Here is a 22,729-nt window from a genome sequence, read left to right as displayed (position 1 = left end):
TATTTGATACGCTACAAAGCTTTTATCATTTCATTTGAGACCAAAGTAAAAGTACATAACAATCCTATTTCCCATAATCCCATTCCCACTGTAGAATGAATAACTATCCTTTGCATCATTTTCCCCTTGATTATTATTTACAACATCCATGCAATTAACACTTTTCATTTGATAACAACATATATAATAATGCAATTGTAGTCTCTATTAATGCCTTCTACTCAATTTTCATAACAACACAATAAGATCATAAAGAGATAGGATAGGAAGGGTAACATAACTTTTAAAAACATTGTTTCAAATACAAAGTAATCATCCCTTATCATAGTTCCTATAAACTACCCTCCCTTTTACAATGCTTTTCATAAAATTGCATGTTTATTATAAGGCCATTCATGGCTTACAAATAATCTTTACAATATTTGAATATACTAGTTCAAAAGCAAGGTCTTCAACATCTTCAACCAAGGATCAAGAAGCATCATCAAAAGAGATCACGAATACACCTCGAAAAATATTTACCACCCAACCACGTGGAACCACAAGGGTCCACTCCCCCGTGCTAGGAGATAAAACCAAGGTCCACGCAAGTACTAGGGCAATACTAAGGCCATGAGACATGATTCCCCAAAACAATAAACAAGAACCACATATCACATAACAACATCAAATAACATCACAAGAGAGAGAGAACCAGAACACCTACTAGGTGGGTGTCATCATATAGCCTTAATGTCGGGATCCACCCTGCCTACCATGTACCGCGGTCCCCTCTCAAAAGGATCCACCCAGCTTGTAACAATGGTCGCGGTACTCCAATAGGCCTATATGGACTAAAATAATCATTTATCTTGTATTAGTGTGTTATAGCCCAACCCAACCCAAGTTCATTTTAAAAAGGTTATCACTTGAATTAAACCCACTCATAGGATCTCCTAGCAACCACTTTGGGTCCTGACAACCTATAGTGAGCCATTCACCTAGGGTATCTGGTTACCCTACTCAAACATTCATCAAATAAAAAAAAATAATTCATCTCACACAATCAGCATATAAGTTCAAGTACTCTCCCATGTCCTCCAAACCATAAGGATGAGATTGACCCTTATCTCTAAGTCACAATCAAGCATGAGAAAGAGGCGGCCAATGCATAACATATATAAAACACTTATTTTTTTTTATCATGAACACCTCACATACATGAATTAGAGGTCTTTAAAATAGAGGTACCTACTATAGAAAGCACCCAAACCCCTAGGAAGGAAAAGCAACCCAAAGAACAACTCAAAAATCCATAAAATTGAACCATGTTTCTTTGTTGTTTAATAGATATTTATCCTGATAAATGGTTTGAGGGAAGACTGAAATATATTTGAGAAAATAGTATAATGATTTATATTTAATTTGAAATAGTTTTTAGCCTCAACCAAAGATTATAATAAAAGTTTAAATAAATTGTCTTAAAACTATTTAAAACCCTCTTTGATAGAGTTGTGTAAAAGAGTCCCTCTTTGATAGAGTTGTGTAAAAGAGTTTGTTCATAAATTCATTTTAAACCATTAAAAGATGAAATATTTTGGATTATTATAATATTTGGAGTTATCTTTCATATCCATTTATTTTAGAATCATTTGGTTTTAGTTTGAGGAAGATATTTGATGCCCTATTGACACAAACAATGAATTTTTTTTTGAGTTTTTATTGACATAAAATTAGTCTTGGTACGGGGAACTTAACTTTCAAACGAACCGTTGGATTTCCCTACTTTTTGGATATGTTTTAGTACACCTAGATTTCTACGTTTTCACTGAAGCGATTTGAAAAATATTATTTGTAATGAAAGTTATGAATAATAGAATCAGAACTATCAAAACTGGGACAATCATAAGAATGAAAATCTTGTTTGTTGGGTTGATACTTGAGACTTGAAGAATAGTTGTTGGTTGAGATATGACATTTAATTATAGATGTATTTTTTATATTTGAATCACTACAGATCATAAATAATTTTTATATAAAAAAAATAAAATAAATAAATACAAGAGTCATTACTCCCCAACATGACACTCATTTTCTCCAAATTGAATTTCCCAACCAAACCATATCCCTTACACAAACAAGGAAAGAAGCAGAAGAAAGTATTTCTAGAATAATATACAAATTTTTAACTTCAAATTTTCATTTAATATTCATTTAAATTATGCAAGAATAACATACAACATAAAAATCACAACACAAGCAAGCCACATGGATTCTTCCTGGAATGAGGCCTACCTTGGGTCATGCGGAAAAAATCTTTTGAGAAAGAACAAGCAAAAATCCAACCCTTTCCTGTGCAAATCTCTCTTCCTGCTCCCAAACCTTCAAATTCTTTTGATTTATCTTCCCGGAAATACCAACCCCTTCCTCCAAAATAAAAACTTCAATAAATAATACCAACTTGTATAGTTGGAGAGGTTGTTTTATGGGAAGCAACCGTTCCAACCTCTATGGTTGGTATTATTTATTAACACTAACTATAATAGTTTATTTAAACTTTAATAGTTACCCCACGGAAATAAGTATACTAAATACTAGATAGCTAAATAAAAATCTCAAATAACACATATAGCTCAATGGTAACTATCAAGACTCATACAAGAGGAATTGAATTATCTATCGACTACCCTGGTAAGGCTTGGAACCATAATTGATTCCAAGAGGAGTTTGGGGATAGCACTTCACGGGAAGATGGTCATTACACCCGACCTAAGGACATATCCCAATATTTTACCCGTAGCCTTTTTATTACTTAAGGAGTAAGATTTGTTTAATTAAGTAATTGAAGTTTAATTGCAATTTAGATTAGTAAATATATATTTTGTTGCATTCTAATAGTCGGTTTTGCAGGAAAGTGATCTATAATTAGTGGGGACATCACAGTGGTATTAGAGCATGATCTTGCCATCCTGTAGGGTAAAGAATCTAGAGATGAATCAATGGATCATTCTAGGCAAGGAAAAAGAATCTAACAATATGTGTATTCACATGTATGCTCTGTGTATGTAGATATCTATGTGTATGCTTCATGTTTCCAAGTGTATGCTTTGTGTTTGTACAAGTGTATACTTTGTGCATTTATATGTATACTTAATGTTTTCACATGCATGCTAAATATTTTCTGTGATCCTCTTATGGGAAAGGGCTTGAAGAGTAAGTGATGCGTTGCGAGGGGCTCGTAAGTAACCTAAAAGAAAGTACTTACAATTGAAGAGTCAAGTCACCCCCTTACGTCTTCCCCCCGATCCTATAAGAAGGAATGCATAAAGATTGATTGTATAAAACCCATGTTGTGGAGTGGGCTTGAGAGTGAGCTAAGAGGTTCCGAGGGGCTCATATAGAGTCAAGCAACCTGGCTACATTCGCCCCCCCCAGTTTCACAAAATGGTAAGATGAAATGCATAAAGAGTGATAGTATGAAACCCAAATGTTGTGTTGTGGGCTTGAGATGCAACAAAGTATTGACATTCTCCCCCCAACTTCACAAGTTTTGTGTCATGGGCTTGAGATGCAATTGCGTTTTGATATTCTCCCCCCAGCTTCACAAGTCTTGTGTTGGGCTTGAGGTGCAATAGATTTGACATCCTTCCCCCAATCCCGCAAGATAGTAAGTGCTTAAAGAAATGAAGCCTTGATGGAGAAATGGCTCGCAGCAAACCCATCACGTCTCTTCCTCCCAAAGTTAACATGCTTATATTATTAATGATGTAGTTGCTTAATTCTTACAATGGAACATATATATATGTTTATCTTTGCATATGTGGTTCATAATGTAGCTACAGGTTATCACTACAAATCTTCACTAAGGGTTAGTGTCAAAGACCCTCATGATAAATTTAAGATGCTTGTGGGCAAGCATCTCCAAGGAGGGGAGACTGTGATGTCCCCACTTTGAAATATAATAATAAATAATGATAATAAAATTGAAATACAAAAGAATAAACATAAAAATTAAATTAATATCAATACACTTATTTAATACTGATTAAACCTCCATTTATTATTATCAATAATGAATAATCATTTATATCTATAATGATAAATTATTAAATAAAATATTAATTTGCAATTAATATTGATTACTATTAAATAATTATTAAAGAAACACAGTGGCAGACCAAATCTGACACGTGTCAGATTTGTTTGCCTGCCTTTGCAACAAAAACACACAAGGGAAACTATGTAGCAAAGAGGGAAGATGGGGTGTAATGCCTTAGGCTCATGAACGACCCATTATACAAAAGATACGCTACACAAATACTGTTTTAATGGGGCTAGTTCTGTTGACCATAGTTTGCGATAATTTCTTAAGAGATTCTGATATTATGTGAGGTCAAATACGGTATTAATGTCATTAATCATATTGACACATAATCTTCCTACTTGACAATACAATCAGCTATGTAGAGATCGTATACAAAGAAAGAGCCTCCCAAGGGAACAAGGACTCTATATTGAATAGCAATTAAGCTATTACATACAAGGAGGCAAACCGACACCTAGTGTGAAGATCGATTAGAACTCAAAATAATGATTAGGGAGAATTGGTGATAACAATGCTTCCAAAAATCGAATATGATCGTTTTTCGGTTCAGGCATATATTGATAGAAATGAAAGTTATTATATTCATCAATAATAATGAATTGGCACGATACTAATGATAAAGGCAAATACAAAACATCATATCGAACTAGAACATAATACCCAAGCAGTTATTAAAGATTGAAGGCAAACAATGAATCCTCAACTTGAATCGTTATAATAATGAAGTGTTTAAGCACAACTATGATAATGATAAGTATATAGTCAAGGCTCAATTAATAATCGTTATGGATCATCAATTTCCATCTAAATGATGATATCGATCATGATTAAGGGGATACAATAATCATTATCAGATGCGATTTGTGTGAACTGTGAAAAGTCACGATTAGGGAAATACATGTCTCATATAGTCAAGAGATGCAACCATTCAGGTTACGGGATATATATATATATATATATATATATATATAGATATATTTTATTTTTCTTATTCCAATTAGAGGGGAAGCGAAAAGAAAAGGAGGAACGGAGGCTGCGCCAAGCACAAACTATGGAAAAGGTAAGACGTTAGTACTTATGCCATAGGTATATATATGTGTGTGGACGTGTGTGCCACACACACATATATATATTTGGGATGGATCTGTCGTATGTAGTATGTAACCAATCTCTCTGATGGAATTATATTGTTATTAGAATATTGTCTTATATATATACATGTACATGTTTGTATACACACACACACATATATATATATATATGTATATCTGCAATTTACTTGTTCATGTAGAATCAATAATAGGAATAAAGAAGTATGTAAAGGCAGACATAAATTATAATTTAGATAATAATGGAAATGTGAAGTGTTATGAAATGCCTTATGCTGGGTGTTAATGAATGACAATAATTTGGCTATGTTATGGAGACTAACGGGAATAATCCCTTAGCCTAATTCGGGATTATGATAATCCCCGGTAGGCAGTATATACTGAGTGTTCATATGCATATATATAAAAGGCTTGGGTGTAGGAAGCCTCACCCAAGACGGGACGGATCTTGCCAGTCCTCTCTGGTAGACTTGGATGGTAAGATGTATCATCCAAGGCAGGAATTGATCATATGACGATCTTTCTTGGTAGGCTTGGATGTAAGATGCTACATCTAAGACGGGAATCGATTATCTATCGACTACCCTGGTAAGGCTTGGAACCATAATTGATTCCAAGAGGAGTTTGGGGATAGCACTTCACGGGAAGATGGTCATTACACCCGACCTAAGGACATATCCCAATACCTCACCCGTATCCTTTTTATTACTTAAGGAGTAAGATTTGTTTAATTAAGTAATTGAAGTTTACTTGCAATTTTGATTAGTAAATATATATTTTGTTGCATTCTAACAGTTTGTTTTGCAGTAAAGTGATCTATAACTAGTAGGGACATTACATGGTTTTTGATGAGTTGTCTTTTTTAGTTCTCTAATGTAGTATCTAAGTTCTCTATCAATCATAGAGAAATCTACAATTGTATAACAAGATTAGAGGCATAGGCTGGCAAGATATCTAGCTCTAATACCATTGTAACATATACCCCTTATTTTTTAAATTATATTCAATTGAAAGTAAATCCAATTCATATTCCTTCACACTTTCTGATCACCCAGATCTCAGTATGGGCAAGGTGAAAGCATATGGTGTTCTGGATTACAAACAACTGAAAGCAAATTGCAGAAAGAAAAGAACCAATATGCATACACAATCCCAAGGTGTCACCAAGCAATAAGAAAAGACCTCAAAACAATAGTGATTCGTTCTCAAACTTTCATGCCCAGCAGATAAGTTACAACCTGTACGAAGAAGTGTATGGCTAGCTTCATACTTACAACCTTCCCCTCAATTATTGGCAGATAATATGAATAAATGGTAGTTTTTTAAATCAACCAAACACTCATATGCCAATCTGTAGGTAGTACAGCCGCATTAACATCATTGCCAACATATAGTACGACTTGCACAAGTAGAAATAGTATGGCCTAGTAGCTAGGCCTTCCAATTCACCCTATGAATCCTTCAACCACATGGCTTCACAAGTACACTAAAAAATTAGACCATCAAAGCACATTAAATCCTCCATGATTACAATACCCAAAATTGTAGCTTCTATCGATAGCACAATGGTGGCCTCTATAATACTATATGGAACCACTCAGCTAGCTAGGGGTTTTCATTCCCAAAAATTGTAATATTGAGAGGATTTTCATCTTTAGAAGATTTGGAAGAAATCTAGGTTCACTCAACAGCATAACATTAACATTCATCAGTCATATGGCAAACATGAGCCCCAACACCTATTTCTTTTGGAAGGAAAATAACCAATTATAAATTAAAATATTCATTTATTCCTCAAAATGAACTTTGGAAATATAAAATCTCAATTCATGTGCAAAAGGACCCCATATCTCTACTAGGCCTCCACTTTTGAGGTACATAAACATATTCTATAAAATTATAACACTTGAGCAGTTACTTTATTAATTCATCATTAGAAGCTTAAGTGCATAATTAAAATATTTCACTTGAGTTGTGGAAAGCACTGCAACGATGTTGAAATCCAACTCTGACCACACCATGATGAAATTAAAGAAGTAGGATGTTAATCAAAGCCAATCGGGTGACTTACTAAAAATAGATGCTCTCCAAGAAATTTGGAGAACTCAAATGTTAGGAAACACTTCTGAAAGTGTCATGAGGATATGGACTACCAATTGAAATCATTGCCAAAAAATAGCAACCAAGAAATACTGGACCTATACTGTCCAAGAACTTTGGATTCCCCTTTCCCTTACCAATTATCCTACGGGAACTCAGGAAATAAGCTAATTGTCACCAAATTGACTAGGCCTAAGAGGGGGACATGACATCACTCCAGTTGCAAAAAGCATCGAAATGAGACAATTAAGAAACTTTGATCATACCAATATGCCATTGAGGACTTAGGATGATGAATTGAAGCAACTTGGCAACTGTTTAAGAATAGAGAACTTCTCCAAGAAGTTTGGAGAGCTCCAAAAAAGACAAAAATGTATCCTAAAAGTATAATGAACTTTATGAAGAGCAACTAAACTCACTATCAGGAACAAAACCTCTACTTGACTAAACCTATTCTCTCCAAGAAAGTTGGAGTTCTCCCTTGCTCGCCAATTAGCCTACGGGGAAACTCGTTAAATAGACTAATTGTTTACAAACAAGTTATGCTTGAAAAGGGGAAATTATAAAGTCAAGGAAAAAATTAGCCTCTCATACACTTGTAAATTTTAACAATGTTTTAGCCACAGGCCTCTTTAGTATTGAGAGTATCCCTGGCAATTTTTCTTTCTGGAGTTTGTATTTGGCATGCCATTTTCTAGGTGCCTATTCAAGTTTATGGCAATAGATGGCATGTGTGGGTTAATTAAGAAAAATAGAGTCTCCTTTCAGCTAGTTCTCTGCTTTTTATATTTTGTTTCTCGGATGGCAACAATGAAATTTGACAATTTGATGCCAACTTAACAAAAAAAAGAAAAAGGGATCCCAGGTGCAACAATATTCATCTTCCCCTCAAGTCATGAAGGAACTTGCAATTCTCATGATGAAAGCTTGGAGCATGAAAGGACTCAAAATTGTCTCATTAATGTTGTATTAGAGAGAAGAGGAATTGGAAACTATCACTGTCAAAGTACCGATGAGGAGCTCTAGTGATAGATCTCAAAGTCAAACAATATCCCATCATTGGACTAAATGGCATCATAAGTCTTAGTGTATTTTCCCATGTAGTAGCACAGTATTGTGAATGCAACCTTATCTTAAAGAAAACCAATAGGAATATGGTGAATTCAAATAAGAAAAAACTGATAACATCATTGTTATTGAGGGGATTAAATATAAAATGACATTCTCTAACCCCACAATAATGAATAAAAGGTTAGACATAAAAGAAAAATGTTAAAGAGAAACCACTAGGATATTCCTACAGCAATTGCCTCTACAGAGTTGATGATTTTTTGTATTAAGTTTGAGAAAAATGGCCTCAATGCCAATTTAAACTTAAAAAATTCAGCATCAAGAAAGCTCAACTATATTTTGTTCTATCACAATTTATTCCTACTTGGACAATGTGAAATTATAGTTGTGAGTATTTAGATGTTTTAGGTTAATAATAAGAAAGTCAGAATTCTTAGTTAGTGGCTGTAAATATTCAGATGATTGCTTAAAAGGATATTTTTCTCTTAATGTAAATCAAGTCTATGATGATTGAATTGCTGCTATTTCACTACCTAGTTGGACGCTAACTTTCTTTCTTTTTAATTTAATACAAAAAAATTAAAATCATAAATATATATGATTGTGTGAGTTACCTTTTCCATTTCTCTATGGATAATTTAGATAAAACTATAACCTAGTTGCAGTGCAATAAATTTGAGGCATTTTAATGCATTGTTCCTTATGAAGATCAAAAGAGTTCTTTTTGATGGTTGTAATTTATGAAAATTTGGCCACAACTCAAGTTATAATGAGATTTGTTCAACGTAAACATTTTCCTAAATGATTTTGTGGTTCTTGCAATGAAAGATGTTACAATTTATTATGACATTATAGTTTGTTGCTTTGCCTCTTGATAATATTTATGTTACTACATATGACATTTTGATTTGTTCTAATTAGTTTGTCGCTTTGTCTATAGTTCATGTTATTTTGCAAGTGATACAAACACGCTAGATGAGGCTGAGGAGTCAATGCTGTCACTATATTGTGAGAGGGCACAGATTAAAGATGGGCAAACTATTTTGGACATTGGATGTGGCTGGGGCTCTCTTACTCTCTATATGGCCAAAAAGTATCCAAATAGCCATGTCACTGGCATTTGCAATTCTACCACACAAAAGGAATATATAATAGAGAAATCTAGGTATGTAAAATATTAGCATCTATTTTATATATAATGTGACTATGCATAAATTCAATATTGCTCTACTTGCAAAATATTAATAGATCCTCCATCAAGCATCATGCATGTGCTCTCAATGCAAAAATGAGTATTTAAATTTTGGTACTAATATCATATTAATAACTTTGAATGGGTAAGACATTGAATTTTTTTAAACATAATGTTAGGGTTGAAACTATGGATATTGGGATAGGATTCAAGAATGATATATTTGAATTGTGGAATATGCCAACCAAGAATTTATGCTGTTCTTAAGAAAATTTGAAAAACAAATGTCATGAATCCTCAAATTAAGTCAAATGTTGTGCTCCGCAATGCCTCTTCAATATCACCTAGTTTATCACTTGTCATCTAACCCATGTAGATCGATCTATTATTTTGTCTCATAATGAGATTTCACTTCTGATTTCTAAACTATGATGATTTGTAAGTTGACAACTTTTTTATATGTGTATAAAATTCTTTTAACATTTAAATTATCTTATTCTTTGGATAAATATATCCTACTTACGTCACATATTTCTAGTAGTTGTGACTTAAGAATAAGATATTATATTTCCATTGTGAAAAAAACAAAAGTATTAATGTGAATCATTTCATTCAATAGAGGAATGACAATTTCAATCGTGACCAAAAAGTGTCAATTGTGATCCATCTAAAGAATGAACCCTCTTGACGTCAAATCAGCTAAAAGGTAGATAGTTGTTATCAATGACAAAAATTAAAGATGTCAAAATTTGGCAAAAATTAGAGATTGAATACGCCTCTTAATAATTTTTTTGTTCCCTTCACAGGCACTTCCAGGATCACCTATTTTCCTCTCAAGGTGTCCTATGATTGTACCAGCTTTAATACATAATACTTTTTTATGTTGAAAAAATGGAGAGAAATGGTATTGGGGATAAAGTTGAGGAATGCTATTTAGGAAATTGTATTGTATTAACATTGTCATAACTAGCTTTTATCATTCCATTTAAGGTCATAATGAAGGGATTGACTTCAGGCTAGACTACAAAACATAGTTTAGATCATAGTTACAAGGAGTCAACACACACCCGACAGGTGGATTTTGGAGTCAAATTTGGATTTGGTACTCAAACTAAACATATTGAAAATACCTTGAAATATACATATTTTATAGGATTTAAATATTTTTCTATGCAATTTTCATAAATCAACTTTAAATATATAATAAACTAATCAAATACAAGATACTTTGATCACATACTTAAGTATACAAGGAAATGAGTATGAAATCAGATTTGAGTTGAAGGAAACAACATTTTTATATTAAATATTCTTAAGTGTTTGATGTAATGTCCCTATTTTTAAATAGGATTTAATAACAAAATTAAAATATAAAAGAATAAAATTTAAAATATAAAAATGAAATTAAAATAATTGAAACGTAGTCAAGTTTAATGAATGGTCAAAAAGCATGAAATAAAAAGTTGTGACTCACCCAAACATGAGGTATAAAAGTGAGAGGAGAACTTCTTTTGAAACAGTAACTTGAATCTACAATCAGAAACACAGATCTGATTTAAATAGTAAGATAGAAATGAAGAGACATGACCCTTTAAAGGGATATCTCTTTCCAAGGAGATGTGTCTCCTCAATGAAGTATGAAGGTATGAAAAGAGTAATCAATTAATATGAAGAGGGATTAGAAATTCAGATTCCAAGTTTAATACAAAAAAGTGCAGGCATCGATCAGATCAGATTGGACATTAATAATAAGTATACAGAAGTTCAAACATATATTGTGGGTTTGGTATGAGTTCCTTGAACATAGCATAGGGAATATTATTTATATCTGCTCATTGCTGATTAATAATATGCTGTTGTTTATGATTAATAATAATCAGCCATGTTAGTGGCATTGAGGGGTTACAAGGAGGGGAAACAGCGATGAGGTCCTCTCATATATATATATATATATATAATCAGCCATGGTAAGGGCATTGAGGGATTACAAGGAGGGGAAACAGCGATGAGGTCCTCTCCTAAGTACACCGCCTCATGGTGCTGACCCAATGGTCCCATGAGGCCGTGAGGCACAAGGTTGTTGCCCTTGGGCTTAGGAGGGAGGGATTCTTGGGACACCCTACTGTAATTGTCCTGATTTCCCCATTATGATTGGCCACAATATTTAGAAATTCAGATCATAGGGGGGGAAGATAAAGGAAGGATGGTGAGGGGAACGACTACGAGAATTCTCACTAGGTGCGCCACCTCATGGTGGTGACCGAATGGTCCCATGAGGCCAAGAGGGATTGGATATCCACTCTTGGGCCTAGGGGAGAGGAACATTCAAGCACCCTAACATACCCTTCATCTTAGCCTCCCTATGGTTGAGATCCATCATTAAGTTATTTATTATCTTATAATCAAGTTAATGTTCCTAAACCCTAGTAACAAGATCTATGTTTTGCTTACTATTTCTAACAAAGATTTGTTTAATTATGTTTTCAATGATTATCTAAGATGTTTGTAGGACCTCAATTTGGGTGATCTAAGTAGGTATGTAATCCTATTCCATCTCCTACTTCCTTGGAAATTTGATATTAGGGCAAAACTAGGGCATTTAATAAAAATGGGAACAGGCTAGAGGCCTTCTCTATCTATCTATTTCCAAAAAGGGGACATGGCAATATGTCCCTCATGGAATTTCTTGCCCTCAAGCAATTGTAGATTGGGATGATCAAGTAGCACCTTGCCCACACTATGTGTTGAATGTCCGGACAATTGAGAGGAGGGTGAATTAGTTGTCAATTAAACTTTTTAACTCTTTCACAGATCCAGAATAACCAACATATGAATTATTTGACGTGAACAAATGTAAACATGAAAGCACACATACACAAAGAAATCATACACAATGAACACCAGATATGACGTAGAAAACCCAAGAACGGAAAAACCATGAAGAATGTTAGTTCTCAAACATCTATTAGGGTGACACTGGTTAAGGTGATTTTTACAAAGGTGGCTCACTACCAGAATGCTCACTGCCCAAAAGGCTCACTACTGGAAGAGAAAAAAAGAAAAGAAAATCCACCACTGTGATACAACTACCTCAAGCAGCAATGCTGGAACAGCCTCTGGTACCTAACAACACACTACATACCTTCGCACAACTTCTCACATCAATCATTAGTCGGATTTAGCTTTTCAATCTCGCATATCTTCCATTCATATTCATTCTGGTCATCCTTTACTTATACCGTCCTGATTTCACAACCATCCAATTTGGCCAAAACATAATTATGAAATAGGTCTGCACTGAACATTCCCGTGGTGGAAAGGAATGAGAAGTGGACCACACCACAACACACTTCATCGGTCGGATCAACACGTTACACATCCTTCACAAATACTGTAGCCAAAACAAGATTCATATGCTACACAAATGCCGTTGCACAATCTCCGATTCCGGATGGGATGGGACCCAAAATAACACTTTCTCAACTTAGCAAAACAAGAATGGAACCAAGATAAACATGAACCAAGCAATCAACACCATATCCAGAAAACAGAGAATCTGGATCACAAACAACAATATCAATTACTATCTAGAGCACAACTTCCGGAGCACCAAACAGTTCGGTAAACATATTTTGGATCACCAACTCAAAAAACCAATACCATACCAGTTCAATATGTTGACATCAATGACAATCATTAATGACAACCATAATAGCACCATCAACATCACATTTGCAACAATCTCCCCCTTTCTCATTGATGGCAACATCCATCAACAACAAACTAAAAAACTCTCTTTTTGCAACTCTGCATCATCATTCTATATCACTATTTCTATCCATCTCTCCCCCTTTGACACCAAGGACAATGGTGGGCACACCTCCCCCTATGAAACTTACTTCATTATCCAACACCTTTTCTCTCAAGAAGTGATACTGAATAAATATAATTTTTGTTGTGGAATGCTGTACCGAATTCTTAGAAATGTTTATTGCACTGGTATTATTACACATAATTGAGATAAGTTCATCAAACGATACACGGATATCCTTCAAAGTCTGTTTCATACAAAGTACCTGTGTGCAACACAAAGATGCTGTGATATATTCAGCTCCAAGAGTGGATAGAGACACAAAATCCTGCTTCTTACTTGACCAAGCAACTAACTAGGAGCCAAGGAAAAATGTTCCACCACTTGTACTTTTTTTGTCATCAACACTTCTTGCCCAATCTGCATCTGTATAAGCTGTCAAAGTAAAATTTGAATCTCTGGGATACCATAACCCAAACTCTTTTGTTCCCTTCAAATATCTAATTTTTTTTTTAATTTCAACAACATGTGTTTCTTTTGGTTCTTGCTGAAATCTAGCTGCTAAACAAACAACATTCATGATATCTGGTCTGGTTACAGTTAGATATAATAGTCCTCCAATCATTGATCTACACTTGTATCAGTCTTAGGAGATTTATCATCTTTTGTTAACTTGCATCCGGTTGTCATAGGTGTACACACCGATTTAGAATTCTCCAACCCAAACTTATTCAATAATTCTTTGACATATTTAGACTGAGAAATGAAAATTCCTTTTCTATTTTGATTCACTTGCAATCCAATGAAGAAATTTAACTCACCAATCATGGAGATCTCAAATTCCTTCTGCATCTCACTAGCAAATCTTTTGCACATACCATCATTTCCTTCAAATATTATGTCATCAACATACACTACAGCAATTAAGATTTTACTTGAATCAACTTTAAAATAAAGATAACTGTCAGCAGATCCCTCTTGACCAATCAAATACTTGTCTAGCCTTCCATACCAAGCTCTAGGAGCTTTTTTCAATCCATACAAAAACTTCTTCAAACTGCAAACAATATCCAGATCATCTCTCAATTTAAATCCTTTTGTTTGTTCAATATAAACTTCTTCTTTTAGTTCAACATTCAAAAATGCTGATTTTACATCCATTTGATAAACTTTGAAGTCCTTAAAAGCTGCAAAGGCTAAGAACATCCTAATAACTTCCATATGAGCAACTGGAGAAAATGTTTCCTCAAAGTCAATGCCTTTAACCTGAGTGTAACCCTTGCAAACCAACCTTGCTTTGTTTCTTACAACCTTTCTATCTTCATCCAACTTGTTTTAGAATACCCACTTTGTTCCAATTACATTTTTATCTTTCGGTTTGTGTACAAGTTACCATGTTTGATTTTTCTCAATCTGGTCTAGTTCTTCTCTCATTGCCTTTATCCAATTTTGATCGTTGCGAGCTTCTTCTACCGACTTCAGTTGAGCCGCCTTACTTCTTTTAATAATTCCTCTGTTCTTGTTTCCAATAATTTGATCCTCAGAGTGATTCCTTTGTACATACACCTTGGGGTCTTTGATGTAGTTGCCAGAGCATCCCGAGTTTCATTTTTCTTTTCTTCTTTATTTTCCTCTTCCCTTTTTCTGTCAAAGGACTCATCTGATTCATATCCTGCTAATTAATCTCAGTCTTTAGAAATGTCTTCATCAACCTTCACATTTGCACTCTCAACAATTTTGTTTAGTCTTTTGTTGTAACACCGGTATGCCTTGCTCCTTGTAGAGTATCCTAGGAATATGCCTTTATCCGCTCTGTTGTCAAATTTTCCAAGATTATCCTCATCTCTCCGGATATAACATCTACTTTCAAATACCTTGAAATACTTCACTGTCGATATCCTTCCATGCCATAGTTCATATGATGTCTTCCCATATCTTTTCTGAAATAGAATTCTATTAAGGGTGTATACTACCGTGTGTATAGCTTCTCTCCAGTAAACCTCTGGTAATCCTGCTCCTTTAATCATCGTTCTGGCTACCTCTTGTACAATTCTATTCATTCTTTCCACTACACCATTGTGTTGTGGTGTCCTTGGGGTGGATAATTGTCTTCTAATTCCATGTTTCTCACAGAAATTGTTACTCATCAGAAATAAATTCTCCTCCTCTGGCAGATCTCAAACACTTAATTCTTCTATCAACTTCATTCTCAACTCTTGCCTTGAATATTTTGAATTTTTCTAATGTTTCTTATTTCTCCTTTAAAAATGCAATCCATGTCATTCTAGAATGATCATCAATTAAGAGCATGAAATACCTCTCACCTTGTATACTTCTCGTTCTAGTAGGACCACATAAGTTTGTGTGCACCAAGTCCAATAGTCTGGTAGAAGATTGTTCCTTTTGTCTTCTTTTCCTTGACATTCTTTGCAAATATTGTTATCCGGTTTGGTCAGCCTTGGCAAATCTTTTACTGCACTTGTTGAACTAATCTTTACCAAATTGTCAAAGTTGATGTGACACATCCTCCTGTGCCAGAGCCAACTATCATTGAATTGAGATAACAAATAGTGTCTTGTAGCTCCTTCTAGCAGATACATGTTTCCACCAGTTCTTTTCCCTACTACAATAATAGTTCCGGGTCTCTTCCAGATCTCACAACCACTATCCTGAAAAACAACATTGTAGCCATTTTGAACATTTGTCCAACAGTTAGGAGATTATGATGCTAACCTTTCACATAGTAAACATTGTCAGTATTATGTTTTCCATCAAAGGTAATAGAGACAATTCCCATAATTTGTGTTGTCTGATCATCTTTGAACGTAACAGAACCTCCATCATATTTCTCAAGTTTTACAAACTTACTCTTATCACTGGTCATACGATTTGAACATCCACTATCAATCAACCATTCATTTATATCTCTCCTAGCATGTAAAGTAGTAGCAAGAGTTTTAATAGTCTTAGAAACATTAGTCTTTAAGAGTTTTATTTGTTAGAAGAGTACGTAAAGGACCAACTGGAAGTAAGTATGAAGGAAAAACACCTTTTAAATGTTTTGCATGTAATAAGATTGGTCATTTTGCATCTAGATGTCCTGAAAGGAATGCAAGGTTTGAGGAATGAGTTAAGAAATGTTTTAAGCCTAACCCAAACATATATAGATTCAAGAAAAGTAAACAATGCTACATAGTAGATGAGGAAGGAGTAACTGATGACTCTGGAGATGAACCGACAAAAGACTTTGCTAGTGGATTTGGAAATGGAAAGGAATGGGTGTTCTATGCTTTGAAGGAAGATGAACCAGAACCGGCTATCAAGAATGAAGAAAAAGCTCTGGTAGCAAAAGTTTAAGATAAGGATGAATGGGTAATTGATAGTGGATGCTCACATCATATGACTGGAGATAAAGGGAAATTTCTGTCCCTGCAAGAATACAATGGCGGTCAAGTCAGATTTGGAGATGACAAGGCATGTATGATCAAAGGTAGAGGTATTATTTCTTTGGATGACAAGCATAACACTGATAATGTCTATTATGTATAAGGTTTAAGGTATAATCTTTTGAGTGTTGGTCAATTAGTTGATAAGGGTTTTCAACTTCAGTTTAAAGATAGAAAATGCAAAATCATTAACAAGACTGGTTTGGAGATTGCAATTGGTAGTCAGATTGGAAGTAATATCTTTCACTTGAACATTGGTAATAAGACATGTTTGATTGCTCATATTGATGAGAGTTGGCTATGGCATAAGAGGTTGTGTCATGTTAATTTTGATTGTATTGTTAAAATCAGTTCAACTAAGGTAGTTAGAGATATACCTAAGATTATGAAGCCTCATAATCCGGTATGTAAGGAATGTCAATTGGGTAAGCAAGTCAAAGATTCTTTTAAGAGCATACATGATAAATCTAATGATGTACTTGATTTGATTCACACTGACTTATGTGGTCCACCAAGGACTAGAAGCTTTCAAGGTGATAGGTATTTCATGCTGATTATTGATGACTATTCTAGAATGATGTGGGTGACTTTTCTAAGGGAGAAGTCTGAAGCTTTTGAGAAATTCAAGATCTTTTAAAGTGAAGGTGGAAACAGAAATTGGATTGAAAATCAAATGTCTAAGATCAGATCATGGCGGTGAATTCACTTCTCATGAATTTAACAGTTATTGTGAGACAAATGGAATCATAAGACAACTATTTGCACCTAGGACCCCTTAGCAAAATGGAGTAGTTGAAAGAAAGAACAGAACCATTTTGGATGCAGCTAGATCTATGATGATGGAAGCCAAATTGCCTCATATCTACTGGAGAGAAGCAGTGAGTACAACAGTCTACACATTCAACAGAGTTCACATCAAAGGTGAAACCAGTAAGACCCCTTATGAACTATGGTTTGGACATACACCTACTGTTAAGTATTTCAGAATTTTTGGAAGTAAATGCTATATCAAAAGAGATGATTCAATTGGAAAGTTTGATCCTAGATGTGATGAAGGGATATTTCTTGGTTATTCAATTCAGAGCAAAGCATATAGATGTTATAACAAAAGATTGCAAAAAATTGTGGAGAGCGCTAATGTGAAAGTGGATGAACAGTACATAAATCATTCTATATCATATGACAGGAAACCGACAATGGAAATGATCATAACTGAACCGGCAATGCCTCAACTGGTACAGGAAGCTGAGACAGTTACACCGACAGAATTAGAAAATTCAACTGTGACTGATGATCAGAATAGTGAACCTGAAGTTCAAAAGACACCAAGGTATGTAAGATTAAATCATTCTGAAGATCAAATTATTGGAGATAGAAACAAGGGAGTTATGACAAGAAGGAAACTAGCAAATGAAGAGGTATGTCTTATTTCTCAAGTTGAACTGGCAACTATTATTGAAGCTTGTGAGGATAAACATTGGATAAAGGCTATGGAAGATGAATTCGATCAAATAGAGAAGAATGAAACTTGGTCTTTAGTTTCTCGGCCTAAAAATAAGAATGTTATTGGAACTAAATGGGTTTTTAGGAATAAACTGAATGAGGATGGTCAAGTTATAAGGAACAAGGCTAGATTGGTTTGTAAAGGATATTCTCAAATGGAAGGAATTGATTATGGTGCGACATTTGCACCTATAGCTAGAATTGAAGCTATTAGACTATTTCTTGCCTATGCAGCTTATAAGAACTATAAAGTTTATCAAATGGATGTCAAATGTGCATTTTTGAATGGTGAGCTTGAGGAAGAAGTTTACATTGAGCAACCTGATGGATTTTCACTGACAAATGACAAAGATATGGTTTGCAGATTAAAGAAAATATGGATTGAAACAGGCTCCTAGAGCTTGGTATGCAAGGTTGGATAAATATCTTTTGAAACTTAGTTTTACTAAAGGCAGTGCTGATAGTAATCTATATTATAAGATCACTGATAATGATATTCTGATTATTGAAGTTTTTGTTGATGATATCATTTTTGGAGGAGAAGATAAACTGTGCATGGAATTTGCTAACGACATGAAGAATGAATTTGAAATGTCCATGATTGGTTAGATGGAATTTTTTTTATGTTTGCAGATTACTCAAACTGACAAAGGGATTTTTATCTGTCAAACTAAGTATCTGAGGGAATTGTTGAAAAAGTTTGGTATGGAGAATTCCAAACCGGTAAGTACTCCTATGGCTACAAGTGAGAAATCATCTATCAAGGATACTTCTACACCGGTAAATCTGACAAGGTATAAGTCTATGATTGGTGGTCTGCTATATCTAACTCAGATTAGACTTGATATTATGAATGCAGTAAGTATTGTTTCAAGATGTCAAAGTAATCCTAAAGAAAATCATGAATGTGCAGTAAAGAGGATATTCCGGTATTTGCAAGGAACGACAGAATATGGTTTATAGTATTCCATAAATGATGATTTCACTTTATGTGCCTATACTGACTCAGATTGGGCAGGTGATACTGATGACAGGAAAAGCACTTTTGGTGGAGCTTTCTTTCTTGGAAAGAAACTGGTTTCATGGATCAACAAAAAATAGTCATGCATTTCTTTATCTACTGCAGAAGTTGAGCATGTTGCAGCAGCAACTAATTGCACTCAAGTCTTGTGGATGAAGCAAATGTTGAAGGATATCAGGGTAAATTGTAGTTTACCGGTAGTTATCTACTGTGATAACTCTGCAGCTATTGACATGTCCAAGAATCCGGTATTTCACTCTAAGACTAAGCATATTTCAATAAAGTATAACTTTTTGAAGGACAAGGTTGAAGCAAAGGAAGTCAAATTGGTTTATGTGAACACTAAAGAACAGATTGTAGACATATTCACTAAACCGCTGTCTAAAGAATCATTTGAGTATTTGAGAGACAGGTTAGGGGTTTTTGCCCCTTCGACAGAGACTTGATTGATGAAGTTTGTCATCAGTCCGACATGTATTATCAGAGACATTATTCATTCCGGCACTTATGAGTGGTGCTACTACTCAGCGGGAGTAGTTAGCTTTGAGATTCAGAGATTTATATCATTGCTTTGATATTTTTGTCAGATTTCTGGCATTGATGTCAAAGGGGGAGTGATAGTAATGTGAAAAATCATTCAGAACCTTACAGAGATATCATTCACAGGGGGAGAGCTATTGATTGCTGGTTGTCTTCCACAGGGGGAGACTTGTTTGGCATTTCTTGGTACTTAGATGTTTTTCACATCTAGTGTTGCCATCAATGCCAAAGGGGGAGATTGTTGGCATTATGGATGAATTGATTATGTGTTGCATTGATGTTTTGACATTAATGTCAACACTAGCTGTTATGGTTGGTTATCGACAGACAAGTTTTGGTTACCGGTAGAAGATCTAGTGTTACCGGCAGAAGAGACTATCTGTTGGACACTTCGGCATGATTGGATCAGTAAAATGCTCTATGAGCATGTTTTGGTCAGTTGGTATTGGCTTGGTAATCGGATGCTATCATACATTCTGGTGAACCCTTGCCGACACTGGTTTAAGGCTTTACCGGCAGAGCTTTCATTGAGGAATTGTGAGAGGATGCATAATTGGTGTTGGTGCAGCTTCTTCATGGATTTCAGGATGCTGAAGATGTTCTTTGATCGTGTTTCAACTGCTTGAAGACATTGCTTTAGCGTGGTGGACCCAGAATAGGTCCGTACCTATCTAGGTTATGGACCGGTATCATGCTAACATGTACTCTACATGTTACTGGGATGATTCGAGATGATTTATGGATTTGTTATTATTGTTTTGGTTTTAAGCCGACATGGCATATCAATGTAAATGGAATTATGTAATGATCTTATTGTAATATCTTTAGGTGGCCAACCTAATCGGTTTAGGCCTTAGGGTTTGTATAAATAAGAGGTAGAAACTCTTTGTAAAGTATCATGGTTATTGAAAAGGTCATGATCAAGGAATGTAATGTGTGAATATTGTAATATCATTCAGGCAGAGGAGTTGATCGATCATTGGTGATCGAATTGGATTTAGAAGAGGATTTAGTCCTCCGACACTGAGCTTAACCGGGACTGTAATCAGGCATGGTAGATGCCATTTCTAGCAGTTCACTCTATTGGATTGTTGTCCATTTATCTTGAGATGGTTGTAGCCTCTCTGTAGTTAGTGAGACTCTTTTGTAATGAGCAGTACGCTCTAGGCAGTGTGCCTTCCTGCAAGTGCAGGTCCCTCTTGTAACACATACTTTCTGCAGAAGTATTATCTGACATCTGACTGTGGGTAGGCTTCCCACCATGTTTTTTCCCTTTCCGGGTTTTCCACATACAAATCATGGTGCTATGTGGTATGGTTGCTTTGCATTGTTTATCTGGTTAATTGTTAAGTTGTATTGTTTACCGGTATCTGTTCCTATCGGCATCTATATATGTTTTATCGGTACTTGATTTGTTTAAGGTTGTATTGTGGATTAAAAGTTATAATTTGTTAACAACTGATTCACCCCCCCCCCCCTCCCCCCCTGTCTTAGTTGTTCACCGGTTATCCTAACAAAGGCTTCTTTAGGGCCCTTGCAAAAATGTATACTAAACAGGAATCTACTCTACTTCGCACATATTGTCTTGCATTTAATCTTCGTGGTCCAACCTTCAGAAGACCAAAGGCAAGGTCAGATAGAGCTACATAGCTCAAATCAACCCAATTGGATGGTGGATGTGGCATGGTAGGGATGCATCGAAGCTGAGATTACTTGTTGTTTATCTTCTTTCACAGGTTGCCAATTCCTCTACTACAGAGAGGAATTAGTCCACATATAGCTTTATCCAATTAGTCAAGAGGAACAACCTTACCTCTAGACGATCGAAGAAGTTGGTGGCTGTACACAGTGCTTTGTAGCTATAGTATCACTGAACTCTTGCATATCGTCAGGCTCCAGCCTTGTGTTGGGATGCCAATTTCAAAGATGCTATGCAGGTTGAAGAGGAGGAGACACCTAAGGGATTGGTTGGAGTTCCATTGGTTGAGGCAGACCCTTGTATTGGCAGTGACTTAGATTCGAGCTCTGTTTTAGATTTAGACTCTTAGACCTACCATGTGCCAATTATGGACAACCATATATTTTCTTAGTTCTATGTTTATTGTTTATAGTTAATATCATTTCATAGTTGAAACTTGGAGCCTTTGGGCATTTTTGTTATAATTTTAACATAATATGTATGCACATTGACAATGAAAGGATTTGAATTTTGTTAATTTGTTTGTCGATTCTCATGGCTAATCTCAACTCAAGTCTAATGTTATGCATTAAGCTTCTACAATTTCTACGATGAATGCTTTATCAATGTTATGATATGCATATTTTGAAATTTCTCTATATTTTTTGAAATTTCTCTATATTTTTTAAAATTCCCCTACTTTTTCAACAATTGTCCCTTGCCGTCCCCTAAAAAATGGCCCAAAAATACCCCCGTACTGGAAACACATCCTGCCATCCCCTGCTGTCCCTGAAACAATTATCAAACTCCAAATGTAGATGCCAAACCCTATATAATCAACAATATAAAATATTGAAAACCCTTGTAAATCAAATATGCAACTTCAAACAATATTTTCAAAGCTTCCTGATGCTTGTATGCAACTCCAAATTCATCAAATATAGCAGATCCAACTTGTAGATATCAAATTACCACAAATATATTGGATGATTTATGACTGAAAATGAATAGTGAACCCTCAATTGTGAGTAGTCATTTATTATGAAACCTTAGGGTATCAAAAACACTTAATCTAAATTAAACAATCGTCCACTTGAAACCCTGATTTTATTTGATTTGCTACAACTGGATCAATTACATAGACTGATATTGAAGGATCCCCAACCAAGCTCAA

General features: G+C 34.9%; 1 protein-coding gene across 2 annotated transcripts in view; it reads left to right on the top strand.

Annotated features, from left to right (window-relative positions):
• The window catches only part of LOC131034474 ((S)-coclaurine N-methyltransferase), a 134,029-nt gene that overhangs the window by 53,186 nt on the left and 58,114 nt on the right, over positions 1-22,729 (top strand). For both annotated transcript variants that reach the window (XM_057965979.2, XM_057965978.2), the window contains exon 3: positions 9,305-9,529. In XM_057965979.2, the coding sequence (XP_057821962.1) occupies positions 9,305-9,529 (225 nt within the window). The remainder of the gene's footprint in view (positions 1-9,304; positions 9,530-22,729) is intronic.

This window comes from Cryptomeria japonica, chromosome 9 (genome assembly GCF_030272615.1).
Source record: "Cryptomeria japonica chromosome 9, Sugi_1.0, whole genome shotgun sequence".
In the NCBI taxonomy this organism is placed as follows: Eukaryota; Viridiplantae; Streptophyta; class Pinopsida; order Cupressales; family Cupressaceae; genus Cryptomeria; species Cryptomeria japonica.
The sequence above is the reverse complement of the archived record's forward strand: the minus strand, read 5'-3'. Positions and strand labels throughout refer to the sequence as shown.